The following is a 16,914-nucleotide window of genomic DNA, read 5'->3' as shown; positions in this document are numbered from 1 at the left end:
CATGCATGCATGTGACATCATCATGTCACGCATGCACAGATGCCCTCTCAACACGGCTCCTGAGCAAGAGAACAGGTTGAGGGGGGCGGGGCTGGGGCAGAATGGGGCGTGACTTGGGTGGAACTGGGTGGGCTTGGGGGCATAGCCATGGGTCCAGATTTTACGTGAGTAAACTGGTAACGCTATCTAAGGGTAATGGTGCTAGCTGGACCTCCTAACACCATGTTTTATCTATATTTTACACACTAGTGTATGGTGAACTGAATGGGGAAATGTCCTGTCTGTACTCTGTACAAGTATGTTGGGGGCTCTAGAGTGTGCCGTCAAGCTGGTCTGCAGCTACTGTAATTTACACTGTGACCATCATTGAAACAGTTGCCATGGTTCAAAGCTGTGCAGGGTGTTAACCAAACTCAGTAGATATGCTGTCACACATACAATTGTGCAGTATGATCAAACAGCAAAAACATAACATCAGAGACAACAGTCCATCGATGGCAGAAAGGATTTGCGAGGAAGGCCAAATCTTCAATGCACATTAATGTTTCCTTTAACATTTGGCTTCCTCAAACAGCCTTTCTGTGATTGGTGGAGCGACACGTCTTACCTACTGTATCTACTCGAATATAAACCGAGATTTTGGGGCCAGAAATGGGGGTCCTGGTTTATATTCGGGCTAGCACCCACCTAATCCCCTCTCAGACTTATTGCAATGCCTGACAGGGAGGGGGCTAGGTGAGGAGCCAGACAGAGGAGGGCGGGAAGGGGGCTGGGTGCAGTGCCTGGCAGGGAGGGGGCTAGGTACAGAGCCTGACAGGGCCACAATGAGCAGCATGGATTTGAACCCACAACCTTAGGGGGCTGAGACTGTATCTTTAACCACTGTGCCACACTTTCCCCACATAGTAGCTGGCATAGAAGTGCATATGAGGTGGAGAAGGGTCTATAAATGGGGATAATGAGCAGCCCAAGATTTAAGGAGGGAGGGCAGGTAGCAGAGCACATTTTTATTTTATGTTGGGAGAGTTTGTTGTAATATGTTCCCATTACAGACCAATTGTTGAGAGATAATGAAACATATTGGTGGCAATAAACAGCCTCCAGAACTGGCACCTGGGTACATGGCACCTAGTCGCATACATGTTTATCTGCTTTATCAGGGATAGAGAGAGAGAAAGTGAGTGAGAGTAAGCAGGTGAGCAGTGGCTCAGTGTTAGAGCTGCTACCTCAACACTCTGAGGTTGTAAGATCAAATCCCAGTACTGCTCCATGGCCAAGTGTTTATATAAAGGAAATCTGTGAGCTACTTTTTACATGTGACAAGAAGGTGTTTTTAACATTATTATTGGTAGCAGGATAGCTACACTGACAACACGAGGGAAGGAGGCATGCCTGTTATATCTATGTCAAACAAGTCTACCAATGAAGCTGTCCTCTCCTATAACTCCATTCTCTAATCTTCTATCGATACCCTTGCCCCTTCCATTTCCCATCCTGTAAGACGTGGCAAACACCAGCCCTAGTTGACCCCCAAAATCAGTTACCTGCGCTCCTGTGCCCGACCTGCTGAACTTTTTTGGCTTAAATCCCGCATGCTTGCTGACTTCGTTCATTTCAAATTGATGCTGACATCCTTCCAATCTACCCTCTTGTTTGCTAAACAGGACTACTACAACCATTTAACTAACTCTTAGTGTCAACCCTCGCTGTCTCTTTGCCACGCTCAACTTTACTCAAGGTGTCCATGCCTCCTATCCCCTCTTCAATCTCCCTCCAGAAAATGGCACAGTTCTTCCACGACAAAATTCACAAGATCCACCTTGAATTCTCAACAATGTCACCTCCCCCGCCACCCCCCTCCAACTGTCCACTCTGTCAACCTCTGTTCAACAACCCTTTCTTCCTTTTCTGAAGTTACGAAAGAGGAAACTGCTCACCTTCACTCCTCCTCCAAACCCACCACCTGTTCCTCTGATATGATTCCTACCCACCTACTTGGATCCATTGCTCCCGCTGTAATCCCTCCCATCTGTCACATCCTCAACCTTTTGCTCTCCACTGCTACAGTTCCTGATGTCTTCAAGCATGTTGTAGTTACACCCCTCCTTAAAAAGCCCTCGCTAGACCCTACATCCTCCTCCAACTACCGCTCTATCTCCCTCTTCCTCTTCCTATCTAAACTGCTCAAACGTGCTGTTCACCACTGTTGCCTGGACTTCCTTTCTGCTTGGACCCGTGTTCTTCAACATCTTTATAAACGATCTGGACATAGGTACGATGAGTGAGGTGATTAAATTTGCAGACGATACGAAGTTATTCAGAGTAGTGAAGATGCAGGGGTATTGCGAAGATCTGCAACGTGACATAATCAGGCTCGAGGAATGGGCATCGACATGGCAGATGAGGTTCAACATGGATAAGTGTAAAGTGATGCATGTCGGTAACAAAAATCTCATGCACGAATACAGGATGTCCGGGGCGGTACTTGGAGAGACCTCCCAGGAAAGGGACTTGGGAGTTCTGATCGACAAGTCGATGAAGCCATCCATGCAAAGTGTGGCGGCAGTGAAAAGGGCGAACAGAATGCTAGGAATGATAAAGAAGGGGATCATGAATAGATCAGAGAAGGTTATCATGCCGCTGTACCGGGCCGTGGTGCACCCTCACCTGGAGTACTGCGTACAGTACTGGTCACCATACATGAAGAAGGACACGGTACTACTTGAAAGGATCCAGAGAAGAGCGACTAAGATGGTTAAGGGGTTGGAGGAACTGCCATACAGTGAAAGATTAGAGAAACTGGGCCTGTTCTCCCTCGAACAGAGGAGATTGAGAGGGGACATGATCGAAACATTCAAGGTACTGAAGGGGATAGACTTAGTAGATAAGGACAGGTTGTTCACCCTCTTCAAGGTAGGGAGAATGAGAGGGCATTCTCTAAAGTTGAAAGGGGATAGATTCCGTACAAACATAAGGAAGTTCTTCTTCACCCAGAGAGTGGTAGAAAACTGGAACGCTCTTCCGGAGTCTGTCATAGGGGAAAACACCCTCCAGGAATTCAAGACAAAATTAGACAAGTTCCTGCTGAACAAGAACGTGCGCTGGTAGAGCTAGTCTCAGTTAAGGCGCTGGTCTTTGACCAGAGGGTCGCCGCGTGAGCGGACTGTTGGACATGATGGACCGTTGGTCTGACCCATCAGTGGCAATTCTTATGTACTTATGTTCTCATAATATTCTTGACCCACTTCAATCGGGCTTTCACCCTCTCCACTGTACAAAGTCTCTAACGACCTGTTCCTGGCTAAATCCAATGGACTGTACTCAATCCTCATTCTTCTCGATCTGTCTGCTGCCTTTGACACTGTTGATCACCATCTCCTTCTCGACATGTCCTCGCTGGGATTTCAGGGTTCTACTCTCTCCTAGTTTTCTTCCTATCTCTCTCATCATACCTTCAGCGTATGTTACGGTGGATCCTCCGCCACCGTCATCCCACTGTCTATTGGCATACCCCAAGGCTTTGTCCTGGGCCCTCTCCTCTTTTCCATATATACCTGCTCACTTGGTACACTGATCTCCTCTCATGGTTTTCAATATCACCTCTATGCTGACGACTCCCAGATCTATCTCTCCACACAAGATATCTCTACAGGCGTTCAGGCCCGAATTTCAGCCTGCCTGTCCAACATTGCTGCTTGCATGTCTCACTGCCATCTAAAACTGAATATGGCTACAAATGAACTCCTTATCTTTCCGTCTAAACTCGCCTCCCTCCTCTCGCCAGTCTCTATTTCTGTGGATAACACTATCCTCCTTCCTGTCTCGTCGACTCGCAACCTTGGGGTGATCTTTGACGCCTCTCTCTCCTTCTCTGCTCAGATACAACAAACCGCCAAATCCTGTCGCTTCTCTCTCTATAATATTACCAAAATCCATCCTCTTCTCTCTGAACATACTACCAAAACCCTTGTCCACACTCTCATCACCTCGTGCTTAGACTACTGTAACGTACTTCTCTTGGGCCTCCCGCATACCCCTCTCTCGCCTCTTCAATCCATTCAAAATTCTGCTGCACGACTTGTATTCCATGAGAGCCGCTATTCTCGCATTACCCCTCTCCTCACTTCATTGGCTCCCCATCCATTTCCGAATACATTTTAAACCACTATTACTGACTTACAAGTGCATTCATTCTGAATCCCCCAATATCTCTCTTTACTTATCTCCGCCCCGTGATCTCCATTCATCAGGCAAGCCCCTCTTATCTATACCCTTCTCTTCCATTGCCAACTCCAGACGCTATCCCTTCTTTCTTGCAGCACTGTTTGCCTGGAACAGGCTCCTTCCCTAGAGGCATTCAAATCCAAGCTAAAAGTCCACTTTTTTGCAACTGCTTTCAACTCTTAACTCCCACTCACTGCTGTCAGATAACTATATCCACTGTATCATTTCCTGTACCATAATCTCCCCAACCCTGAAATGTCCTGTATAAATTAGTAAGCTCTTCTGAGCAGGGACTGTCTATTGTATGTTAAAATGTACAGCGCTGCGTACGTCTTTCAGCGCTATAGAAATAATAAATAGTAGTAGTAGTATCTCTGGGTGAGTTTCTACCAGGCCCTTCTGTACTATAAGTACATTCTTTTCTGGCCTGGGAGGACATCTCCAATTCCCCCCACTATCAAACATTCAGGAAGTTAACTAAAACCTACCTTTTTGACAAATTCCTCTGATTTATCCTCCCTCCTCTTCTGACCTCTCCCCCCTAGACCCTTACCCTAGACCCTTACCGCCTCATGTAACACTGCCATCTATAACGCCGCTGTATCGAGCTTATAGCAAATGTAACTACTCCGAACATATAACCTAGCTGCCAAAATAACTTCACCGTATATTTATTGTCTAGAATGTAAAGGTAACTTGACCGAATATGTATCGTCTAAAATTATAAATGTAACATTAACGAAATTGTAACTTCACTGTAAATATACAGTCTCTTCATCTGTTAACCGCATAGAACTTCCATGGTAATGCGGTATACAAGAATAAAGTTATTATTATTATTATTAAAATAGTGTTGCTCCTTGGGGAGGAAGAGCTTGGCCAGCAGCTTGGAGTCCTCCATAAATTTGGCTGCCTCCTGCACACCATTTAACTGCATACAATTTTAATGTAAACAGCATAAAATTGCAGTTCTTTTAAAAAAAAAAAAAAATCTTTATTCATTTTTGCAACTTACAACAAGTGTATTAATAAATGACATTTGAAATTGAATATAACACTTGAATTTCCATCATATTAAACGTTAATAATAAATGATAATATTTAATCCCTCCCTCCCATCCCTACCATATCCTATACATTCACATAAATCCTATAAAATTTTCTTTCCTTTGGAACTAAACAGTTAATAAAAATTCAGAACCCCCCCTCCCACCCACTCCCTTATTTGCATTGTACTTATAATGGACAAATGGTATCTATTCATTACGGTAATTTGTCAATGGCCCCCAGATCTCTTTAAATTTATTATAATTCCCTTTTTGTATGGTTATTGTTCTTTCCATTTTATAGATGTGACATAGTGAATTCCACCAAAAACTGTAATTGAGCCTATTCCAATTTTTCCAGTTACTTGTGATATGTTGTATGATGACCCCTGTCATAATCAATAAAAGCCTGTTATTTTTAGTTGAAATTTGGCTCTTTGATCTCATTGACATACCAAATAGAACTGTATCATAAGATAATGCCACAGATTTTCCAATAAACAATTTATTTGGCCCCATAATGATTTCCAAAAGGCCAAGATAAATGGACAATAGAATAATAAATGATCTAGAGTCCCTGCTTCGAGATGACAATGCCAGCATCTATTAGACTTAGAGCTATCTAACTTTTGTAATCTAACTGGGGTCCAAAATGTTCTATGTAAAAGAAAAAAGTTTGTCTCATGGATTAGAACCCTTGTTATTAGCTATTCAGCAAGTGAAGGAGATATAGGGTATTCCTTATTCAGATCGGGAATATAAGGTCTCTGCATACGCAGATGATATACTGCTTCATTTGAGAAATCCAGAAACAACATTACATGCTTACTTGAATTGATAGAGAAATTTGGAAAATTTTCAGGATATAAGATAAACTGGAGTAAATCAGAAGTTCTTCCACTAAATGTACACTGTACCTAAAGACTTGTTTGATTCATTCCCCTTTCTATGGAAGGAGGACAGAATAAAATATTTAGGTATTAAGATAAAAAATACGCAGGAAGACACAATGAAAGAGAATGGAAAAATTTTATTACAGAAGGTAACAGAAATGTGCGAGCAATGGAATCCTTTACATCTTTCTTGGTGGGGGAGAGTACAAACTATCAAAATGATGATATTGCCTGTAGTTTGTTATCAAATGGGTATGATACCAATTTTTTTTCAGGGGTCTTTTTATAAAAAATTAAATCGTATTCTTACAAAATTTATTTGGCTTGGTAAAATTCCTAGAATCGCTTTAGTATCTTTATAAAATCGCTGTTCTAATGACATCATGATGCTAAAATGCAATTATGTCATAGACGCCATCAGGATGTCTATACAGCACCTAAACAGTGATTCTCCAAAGCACACCTAAACAACAATACTGCAAAGCATGTACAAAAAACCACCCAATTCTATAAAGAACACCTAACAATATAGGCGAACTTAGATTCGCTGAGTGTCTTTATAATTTCCATTTTGTACCGCTATTGATCTTTCCATTTTGTATATGTGACATACCGAATTCCACCAAAATTTAAAATTAAGCCTACTATGGTCTTTCCAGTCCTTTTGTCATGATTAATGCCATTTTTCTAATATATCTATATTTAATATGTAAGATAAGGGTGGGGTGGGGGGAGGATTTATATTATATGAAAAATAACATACTAGAGGGATTTCAAGGTGGGAGAGGGAGGGTTATATTTGCAATTATAAGATATAACGTTAAGATGTACAAGTGATTAAATATATGTTATTGTATTGCAATTTTTGTACACTTGATGAAAGTTTTAAAATCAATAAAGAATTTAAAAAAAAAAAAAAGATTCGCTGAGTGTCAATGAGTGTGATTCTCTATTGTATATCTAAGCATAATAGAATCGCGCTGAGCACTGTAGTGCTGGACGCCTAAACAATACCTAACATTTAGGCGTCATTTATAGAATTTGCCCCGTTGTCCTTTTATATACAGGAGGATCAGTTTTCAACTATAATGCATTCTATACAAACAGAAGTATTCTGAAATACATCTTGGAAGCTAAAGTTAATTTATTGATTAGTTTCATTAAGGTTTGTTGTACACGCAATGTCTAATACTTCAATGCGTAGAACATTTTAAAATAGGGGACAAAACAGGATAGTTTTATACAATTAAAAATAAAATATATACGTATTAAATAACTGGTACAAAAGGTGAGGGAGATGAACTACAATCTTTAAAGAAAGAGAAGTAAAATGTTATTTACTATAATGTGATAATGACAATAGTTATTCAAGGTGGTTTACAATTTTATAAAATTAGACATCCTTAAATTCAATAGAAATAAATCATCAAGCTAAAAACCCTTTTCTACCTAGTAGTTAGGATGCTGGGTAAGATTAATGCTGCTGCCTGTCCCACAATATTACCTTGATTTTATTATAACACACACCACTCCGCATCATAGAACACCAAAGAAAAGTCCAGTTTACAGAGGTCCTTAATTATGTGTGAAAGGTGCAATTATTATTTTTTCTTACTAAAAGCTGCATGAGAAATTAGGTGTTGTTCAATTTGTGAATGATTTAATAAGTCATTAATCCCTCCCCCCCTTTTTTTTTTTTTTTTTTACAAAACCGCGGAAGCATTTTTTAGCATGTTTTTATAAAACCGCTGGTTTGCTGAATGCGCTGTACTTTCTCTGTGGATTTTGGTTTCTGTTCTGTACTGCTCCCAACATTCATAGGAACTGAGTGTCGAGAGCAGCGCTGTATATTCAGCGCACCTGCTGGCACTAAAAACCACTTTTGCGGTTTTGTTAAAAGGGGGTAAATAATTAAATCATTTACACATTTACATTTATTAGTTGCTCACATATACATATTTCCATAGGACCCCTGAAGAAGGCAATTTTAGCCAAAACACAGACCGTGTTGGGTCCGCATCATTCATAGACTTCATGTGCATTGCTTGAATAGTTTTTATTTGCTGGATTCAAGAAAAGTTTACATCAAGAACATCTGCTCCACAGTGTCATTTTCATTTTGGCGTATGATCATATCACAGAGAGATCTCTGCATCTATTTGCTGTGATCAACTCTTGTGAAAAACACAACCAGGATAAAATCATTTCTGATTTACTTTCACAAATACAGGTCAACCAGTTAAGTGCTAGTGCAGTAGTTGCTGAAGAGCTCTGTCAGAAGTTGAAAGGCTCTGTCTTTTCTTTTTATGTAATACCAGCACAGCAGTGATTTAGTGCATTGCACCATTATAACAAGGCAGTGATCTCAGCTGTGAAAGATTTCCTTTCCTTTACAGAGAAATTGGTTATAGAAGGGGGAGAAAACTGATGGGGTGGGGATAAAGAGATGTGTAAGCGGAAGGAGATGATGGTGGATTATGTAGGTAGGCTGGAAGGAGGGTATGAGGGGGAGAGAATTCCCCCTCCTCCTCTCTCCAATGTTTATTGTCTGACTTTATTGCTGATGACACATTAGAGCAGGAGTGTCCAACCTCTGCCCTTGCTAGGTTGGGTTTTCAGGATTCCCCAAATGAATATGCATGAGACCTATTTGCATACAGTGGAAGCAGTGCATGCAAATAGATCTCATGCTAATTCATTGGGGAAATCCTGAAAACTCAACTAGATTGCTGCCATCAAGGATCAACATTGGACAACCCTGCATTACAGAAATTTCCTTTGATTAATTTTGGGTTAGTTAATTAATGTAAGGATTTCCCCTTGGGATAGATGGTTGGATATTAGCCATATGAGCCCTCTGCACTCTTCCATGTTATAATGGGTTTCTCCCCTTCCCACCCCCATCCCCCAGTATAGACTGGGATCTCTAACTTTTCATTTATCACAAATCAAAAAGGAGAAACAAACTCCGCATAGTAGAACAGAAGAAAAAAAGAGCATAGTTCACCAAACACTTAGAGGTCCTTTTACTAAGTCGCGCTAGCTGTTTTTGCGCACACTAAACGCTAATGCGTGCTAAAGCGTCCATTATATCCTATGGACGCATTCACATACGTTAGCATGTAGCATGCTTAGCGTGCGCTAAATCGGCTACCTCACCTTAGTAAAAGGACTAGTTAGTTTAAATGTGACAAATAGATAAACCAATATTTATTAAAAGTCCTGATATATGAAAAACCAAAGAATGGCCTTAGAGACATTTGGAGCATTGAGATTAAGCATCAGATTTTTGCATCTCAATGGCCACGAATTTGGTCTTGGAGAATGCGATGTACAGTGTGTCTGCATCTATGAGACAAACTTAGTTCTTTTTGTTACATAGAGCATTTTGGACCCCAGTTATATTATAAAGGTTGGATAGCTCTAAGTCTAATAGATGCTGGCATTGTAATCTAGAAGTAGGGACTCTGGATCACTTAACAGTCTATTGTCCTTGCATCTTGGCCTTTTGGTAATCAATTTGGTCTCAAATTAATTGTTTATTTGAGAACCATGTAGCTCTATCATATGATACAATTTTATTCGGTACCTCAATGAGAATAAAAAGCCAAATTTCATCAAGCAATAATAAACTTTTATTGATAATGACAGGAGTTGCCATTCAACATATCACCAGGAATTTGAAAAATTACACTAGACTTAATTACACCTTCTGGTGGAATTCGTTGTGCCATATATACAAAATGGAAAGAATAATTGCATTACAAAAAGGGAATTATAATAATTTTAAAAAGGTTTGGGGGCCATTGATAATTTATTGTAATGATTAGACTCCATTTTACACTGAAAGTACATTTATAATTATGGGGAGGAGGGGTGGTATATAGATATATTAAAGATTTTATCAATATGAATGTAATGTTTTTATGATTTTTTTTTCCATTACATTATTTGTGGGTAGGGTGGGGGATGGAGGGAATAAATTTATGTATTTAAGATGATAATAGAAGTTTAAGTGATATTGTACAAGTTCAAATGATGTAATATTGTGTATTTGATGTAAGATGAAAAACTGAATAAAGAATTTAGGAATGGTGGGAGGGAAGGGTTTAAATTATATATATTACCATTATATAATGATAGAATTTCAAATTATGTTTTCAGTGTCAATTGTTTAATATTTATGCACTTGTTGTAAGATGAAAAATGAATAAAGATTTATTTAAAAAAAAAAAAAAGTCCTGATAATACAACCAATTTTTTTTTATTAGTTTACTGTCAGGACTTTTAATAAATATTGTATCACATTTAAACTGAGCATTTGATCTGTGTTTGGTCATCTCTATCTTTTTGAATTCTTTCAGTTATCATGCTTGACCACTGTGGTATGCCTATTTAAATCAATGAGACTAGCAATAGAGTAAAATAAATAATCAAAACAGCTCATATTAGTGCAAACTTAGCCAATATTTATTTATCAGCTTTATACCAAGCTAAACAGTAGGAATGTGTAATTGTTTCATGTCATACTGACAAAATAAGTCAGATACGTCCCTTCTTTGAAAGAGAAACCTACCAACTCCTAATCCAATCACTAGTATTATCTCAGCTAGACTATTGCAACATACTCCATGTAGGCTGCAGAGTAGACAAGCACAAAAAAATACAAACTCTACAGAACGCAGCAGCCAGGCAAATATTCTCAGCAACAAGATATGAGAAAATAACACCTCTATACCTCAAACTACATTGGCTCTCCATCGAAGCAAGATGCCTCTTTAAACTATGTACAATTATCTTCCTGATCCTCCATGGTGAATCCTCTGAATACTTAACAAAATTAGTAGAACTTCTACCAAACAAGAACTACAATTTGATGAGCATCCACCTAAGACTAAGGTCTAGATTCACTAACCTGGCCGAGTCAGTCCGCTCAGTGTCCGATCCGACGCAGGCCAACTGATTCACAATGGGCCTGTATTCAAATGAGGGCAATCGGAGGACTGACCTCATAGATCATTCTCCAGTGATCAAGACGTATGCGCAGACCATCTACTTTACCTGTAGAAGGTCTGCGCATGCGTTTGATGTCTGTTTTTTTAAAAAAAAAAAAAATTATTTTTTACTTGCAAGCCCGTGGTTTTAACCCACGGGTTAAAACCACGTGCTCGAGTCAGGGTAGGAGAATCGGAGCACAGATCGGGGCAAGAGTGTTGGGGCAGAGCTCGGTGCAGACAGCAGAGTTGGAAGATCGGGGCAGAAGAGTCGGGGCAGAGAGCAGAGCTGGAAGATCGGGACAGGAGATTCGGAGCAGAGATTGGGGCAGGAGAGGTGGGGCAGACAGCAGGGCTGGAAGATCGGGGCAGGAGAGTTGGGGCAGAGCTCAGGTCAGAGAGCAGGGCTAGAAGATCGGGGCAGGAGAGTCAGGGCAGATTGGGGCAGAAAGCAGGGCGGCAATGGAGCAGGAGAGTCAGCAGGGACGTGTGCGACTGGCCCCCAGCAGCCGCATCTTCTGTTGATTGGCCAGCCCAGTTGGTGTCCCAGATTTGTGTAGTGAATCGCGTCCCTGTCTACTTTGCATGTCGATTCCCTTCATTTGCATGCATGGATCGGAATCGGATCGGCACAGAGGTTAGTGAATCGGGTTGGAGGAAAATCGGGTCGCAAAGGGGTCGCACACCAATCGGTACACAATCGGTTTGCTTAGTGAATCTAGCCCTATTATTCCCTAACCCCAGAGGCATTAAATACAGCATAATACACTCAATAACCTTTTCATACCTAGCAGCAAAATGGTGGAACTCTCAGCTCAATTCAGAACCTCTCCCTCTTATAAAATCTTCTGTAAAAACCTGAAAACTTACTTATTCATGAATTACCTAATGCTAGTAAATTGACTCCTAGATTAAAAAGAACCTATATCCTCAGGATAGACATACCACCCAATGAACCCTCAATATAATTCCTTGCTAACTCATACAATATATCCAGTTCCCCACGTAAGATTGTAACCCTTATGCCTGCACTGGATGTAATAATGTACACTTCCCCCTCCGTAGTCCCGGTTTCCGTATCTACAGTTTTGATTATTAGTGATTTTCTGCCAAAAAAATCATTTTCATTTTTTGGGCTATTATAAGCCCTATGAGCCCCCCTTAAGCCTTACCTGATGGTCTAGCGGGTTTTCGGGCAGGAGCGATGTTCCCACGCTCCTGCCCCATGCAGTTCGCTCACAGGAAATGGGTGCCTTGATCTCGTCGTCTCTCGAGACTACTACAGAAGCTCAAGGTAGCCATTTCCTGTGAGCGATTTGCACGGGGCAGGAGCGTGGAAAGATCGCTTCTGCCCGAAAACCCGCTAGACCACCAGGTAAGGCTTAAGGGAGGGCTTAAAATAGCCGGGGGGAAGCAGGGGTTAGGGAAAGAATCAGCCTGAATATTATTTGCGGTTTTTTAATATTCACGGGCCGGCTTTGCCCCTAACCACCGTGGATACGGAGGGAGAAGTGTAACTCCCTAGATATGACCAGTTGCTGCTTTCTGTAAATTGTATAGAACTCCTCATGGGGAATATTAGCAATCCACAAATACATCCCCTTCCACTTTATTTATTTGTCATACAGAAAAGACATATCAAAGCAAACCTTGTTTTCATCTGGGTCCTGGAAGCACAGGGAGCTAGACAGCAATTTTCAAAGCTGTGCATTTTGATACCATCTGCAGGGACTTTTGTCCCATAGACTTTGCACCAGTTCTCAGTGAGGAGTATGTGTGTATGTATGTTCCCTTTGAAATTACCCAGGAAAAGTACCAACAGACTATTTGCAGCCTGCTTTTTTGTGAGTACTTTTCCCAAGATAAATATTGCACTTTGGAGGTCATTTTGTAATAGGACACCTATGTGAGACATGCAAAAAGATGCCTATTTTCTAAAGCCAATGTAGACTTTATAACATAGGTACCTAGAACCTGCCTCAATAGTGTGTAAATGCCCACACACAAGTTTACACCTGCTCTGAAGATGATGTAAAGGTGTGTATGTACTTTACTTGTTTACCTACTTATTTTATAAAATATGTATGCACAGTTTGACGTTGCCTCCATTGTATCCAAACTATTACTCTGGGAACACCTATGTGCAGATTGTTTCAGTGTGTCTAATTTTTATGAACCTATGTGGACTGTGCAGGTCTGTAAAGCAGGTTTTATACATTGAACAGGCTTTATAAAATCACCCCCAAAATGCTACTGAATGTGCAAAACTGCATGCATTATTAACACCCCCCCCCCTTTCCTGGCTGAAAATGCCACCACAAAATGCAGATAAAGTAAACGCATGTATTTTTACCCGCATACAGGGTGAACAGTTTTCAAATAGCCCTTCTACCAATGGAGGTAGCCGTTTATATAAGTTAATAGCTTTTCTTTTTTTTCAATTCTTTATTCATTTTTGAAACACTTACAATAAGTGTAACAGCATATATAATATTTTAAACTCAGATACAACACTTAATATTCTGTTAAAATCCATATCAGAATTTATCCCCCCTCCCCCAATCAATAATATTCTTAAAATTCAAGAAAACCTACCATAACCCCCATTCCTATATACCTTACTTTAATAATCAAACCAAAATACCCTTCCCCCTCCCCCCACCTTGGACATGCAAATTTAAGGGGGAAAATAATATTCAATCATTACAATATTTTGTTAATAATGGCTCCCAAATCTCCTGAAATTTTCTAAAATTCCCCCGCTGTATGGCTATTCTCCTTTCTATTTTATAAATGTGACATAAAGAGTTCCACCAGAAACTGTAATTCTGTCTCTCACAGTTTTTCCAATTACTCGTAATCTGTTGTATGTCAACCCCTGTCATAATAAGTAAAAGCCTGTTATTATTAGATGATATTTGACTTTTGGCCCTCATTGACATGCCAAACAGTATAGTATCATACGATAATGCCACTGGATTTTCCAATAAACAATTTATTTGACCCCATATTGATTTCCAAAAAGCAAGTATCAATGGACAATAGAATAACAAATGATCTAATGTCCCAGCTTTGAGATAACAGTGCCAGCATCTATTAGACTTAGCTTTTCAAAATTTTCATCTCCATGACTTCCCCCAAGGTTGTGCACTTGGAGGGAGGAGAGGAGGCCCTGGATTACATCTCATTCTCCAATCACTAATGGATTCCTGCTTTAGTAAGTGTTCATAGAAGGACTTAGATAAAGGTTCTCTGCTCTATCCACAGAACCTTGAAAAGCAATTATTATAACTAAGATTTTGTTTCCTGTTGCAGTTCAAAAGGATGCTGAATAGAGAATTGACCCATTTATCAGAAACCAGTCGCTCTGGGAACCAGGTGTCCGAGTATATAGCAAACACTTTCCTAGGTGAGTAGCTGTTGTGACACTCTTTGCACATCATAGACATTTCATATAGCAAACTTATGGAGAAAAAGTAATTATTCTTCAAGAAAGGTATCAACTAATCTCCGAAGACAAGCATGATATTCTCACAAATGGGTGATATCATCCGATAGAACCCAGTGCAGACACTGCCAAATGTATTGTTTCTTTAAGTCTTTGGGGCAGTGCCCCCACTGCATGTGTACAGGTGCTTTCCCACCCGACTTCAAAGTGCAGGACTATCAGTCTCAAGTTTTCCGCAGAGCTGAGAGGCTGCACTCTTCAGTCTCTCCTTAGCATATCAAACGTTTGTTAATTTTTGTGCCTTCCCAGTATATATTTTCCTTCTTTTCTTCATAAATTTTAGTTTAATCATATAATTACATTTCTCCTCAAATTTCATTCATTTTTTACTACTTTTTAATTTTGGGCTTTTGGGACCCTTGAGCCTTTTCCCATGCCTATGAGGCATTGATGTTTCCTGGTTTGAATCTACTTGAGTTCCCTGGACCATTTGACTTTGTCCGCTGTTTTTCCTTCCATGCCCATGAAGGTGCTGAGTGACTTTAAGAAGTGTGCTAGCAAAAGATGTTTCACCAAGAAAACACCCAACTTTTTCCAGTGACGAAAACTAGGATTGTCCAGCCTGGGCACAAAAAGAGGATTGCCCATCAGGGGCAACAAATTACTCGCCCATGGATTCCCCCCAGATGCCGCACCAGGCCCTCCCATGCCTCCCTCATAGCAGCCAAAAGCACAGTGCCGCGGAACTCCCGAGGCAAAGCCTCATGCGACAGATGAAGCAAAGCAAGAAGAGAGTATGGGACATACAGGGCAGCTTCAAAAGAAGTAAGGGTATATTGAGATTCCCCAAACAACCAATCCTTAAGGTGGCGCAAAAGACAAGCTAAATTGTATAACCCAAAATCTGAAACGCCGCAACACCCCTGCTGCCACCCACCCACCAGGAAATCATATCACAACCTAGGTTTCCGCCCCTTCCAACAAAACCTGGACAGTACTCAATTTAAAGCCCGCAAGTCTTTCTTGAGCCCTTGATTTTATTGTACAACTATCTTGAAATATTTGATAAGGCGGTAAAACAAATTTTTAATAAACTTGGAAACTTGGATTTTCTGTTATTTTAATACTTAATATACTGCTAAAAACTGAAGTGCTATAGCAGTTTACAAGTCTAAAAACAGCTCATTATAACAAGTTACAAACTTAATAATATCTCATTGTACAACAATTATTATTATACTAATTATACCATCACATCCATAGAACCCACTCCAATATAATAATCATCTAATTGCAACCCTCATTTGCAACCCTCATTAACAAATCCACTCATTAACTATATAAAAGACTTCAATAAATAGCTGTTACCCATTGCATTCTGACTCTCCTTACCATCCATGTTATAGTGCTCATTACACAATATAAAAGTTTTCAGTAAAAAGCCACATTTTCAATAGCTTTCGAAAACCCAAATAACTTTCCATTGATTGGAATTCAATCAGGAATGCCTCTCAGATGTTCCTTGAAGAGGTGACAACTTTTTTTGGAGATAAAGTTGAAGAGGCTGTGGATAAAATTAAAAAGCATGCAGATATTATTACAACTGTGTCAAAATCAAAACAGTCTTCTTCCACATCTAGTAGAAGATATTCAGGTCCTTCTAGACCACTGGTCTCAAACTCATGGCCTGGGTCAGACTCATGGCGGTCCACCAGGTACTATTTTGCAGCCCACAGTCTGTACTAGTGCTATCTGTAATAGTGCTGCTCGCTCTTTGCAGCATTCTCCGGCTTCCCCCCTGGCCTCCCTCTTACCTTCAGATAATTAGCACAGCCTGCAGAGAGGATTGCCGGTGCTGTAGCGATCCTTGCAGGCTGCCGTTGTCCTCAGCAGCACGTTCCCTCTGCCGCGATCCTGATCCTGACCATGACATCAGAGGGAACGTGCTGCAGAGGCCGATGGCAGCCTGCAAGGAACGCTACAACACCTCTCTGCAATCCTCTCTGCAGGCTGCGGTAATTATCTTCAAGCTGGAGGACGCTGCAAAGAAGGGGGGAACATGCAGGCCTTTGGGGGGGGAGGTAAGATTTATAAACTATAAAGACTTTTACCTCATGCAAAATTGTCATTTCTTTAATAAGACATTAACTATTTTTTCTGCGGCCCTCCAAGTACCTACAAATCCAAAATGTGGCCCTGCAAAGGGTTTGAGTTTGAGACCACTGTTCTAGATATTCCTATTACTACAAAACAAAACATAGATGCAACCAACTTTCTGCCTCTGCTTCTAGATCCTCTAACCAGCAATG

At 40.5% G+C, this 16,914-nt stretch overlaps 1 protein-coding gene across 3 annotated transcripts in view; it reads left to right on the top strand.

The window, feature by feature from the left end:
* Nucleotides 1-16,914, top strand: part of PDE4C (phosphodiesterase 4C) — a 707,892-nt gene that overhangs the window by 604,886 nt on the left and 86,092 nt on the right. For all 3 annotated transcript variants that reach the window (XM_033954582.1, XM_033954585.1, XM_033954584.1), the window contains one exon: nucleotides 14,473-14,566. In XM_033954582.1, coding sequence (XP_033810473.1) covers nucleotides 14,473-14,566 — 94 coding nt within the window. The remainder of the gene's footprint in view (nucleotides 1-14,472; nucleotides 14,567-16,914) is intronic.

Source organism: Geotrypetes seraphini, chromosome 8 (genome assembly GCF_902459505.1).
Source record: "Geotrypetes seraphini chromosome 8, aGeoSer1.1, whole genome shotgun sequence".
Taxonomy (NCBI): domain Eukaryota; kingdom Metazoa; phylum Chordata; class Amphibia; order Gymnophiona; family Dermophiidae; genus Geotrypetes; species Geotrypetes seraphini.
This window is presented reverse-complemented; position numbering and strand designations above follow the sequence as displayed.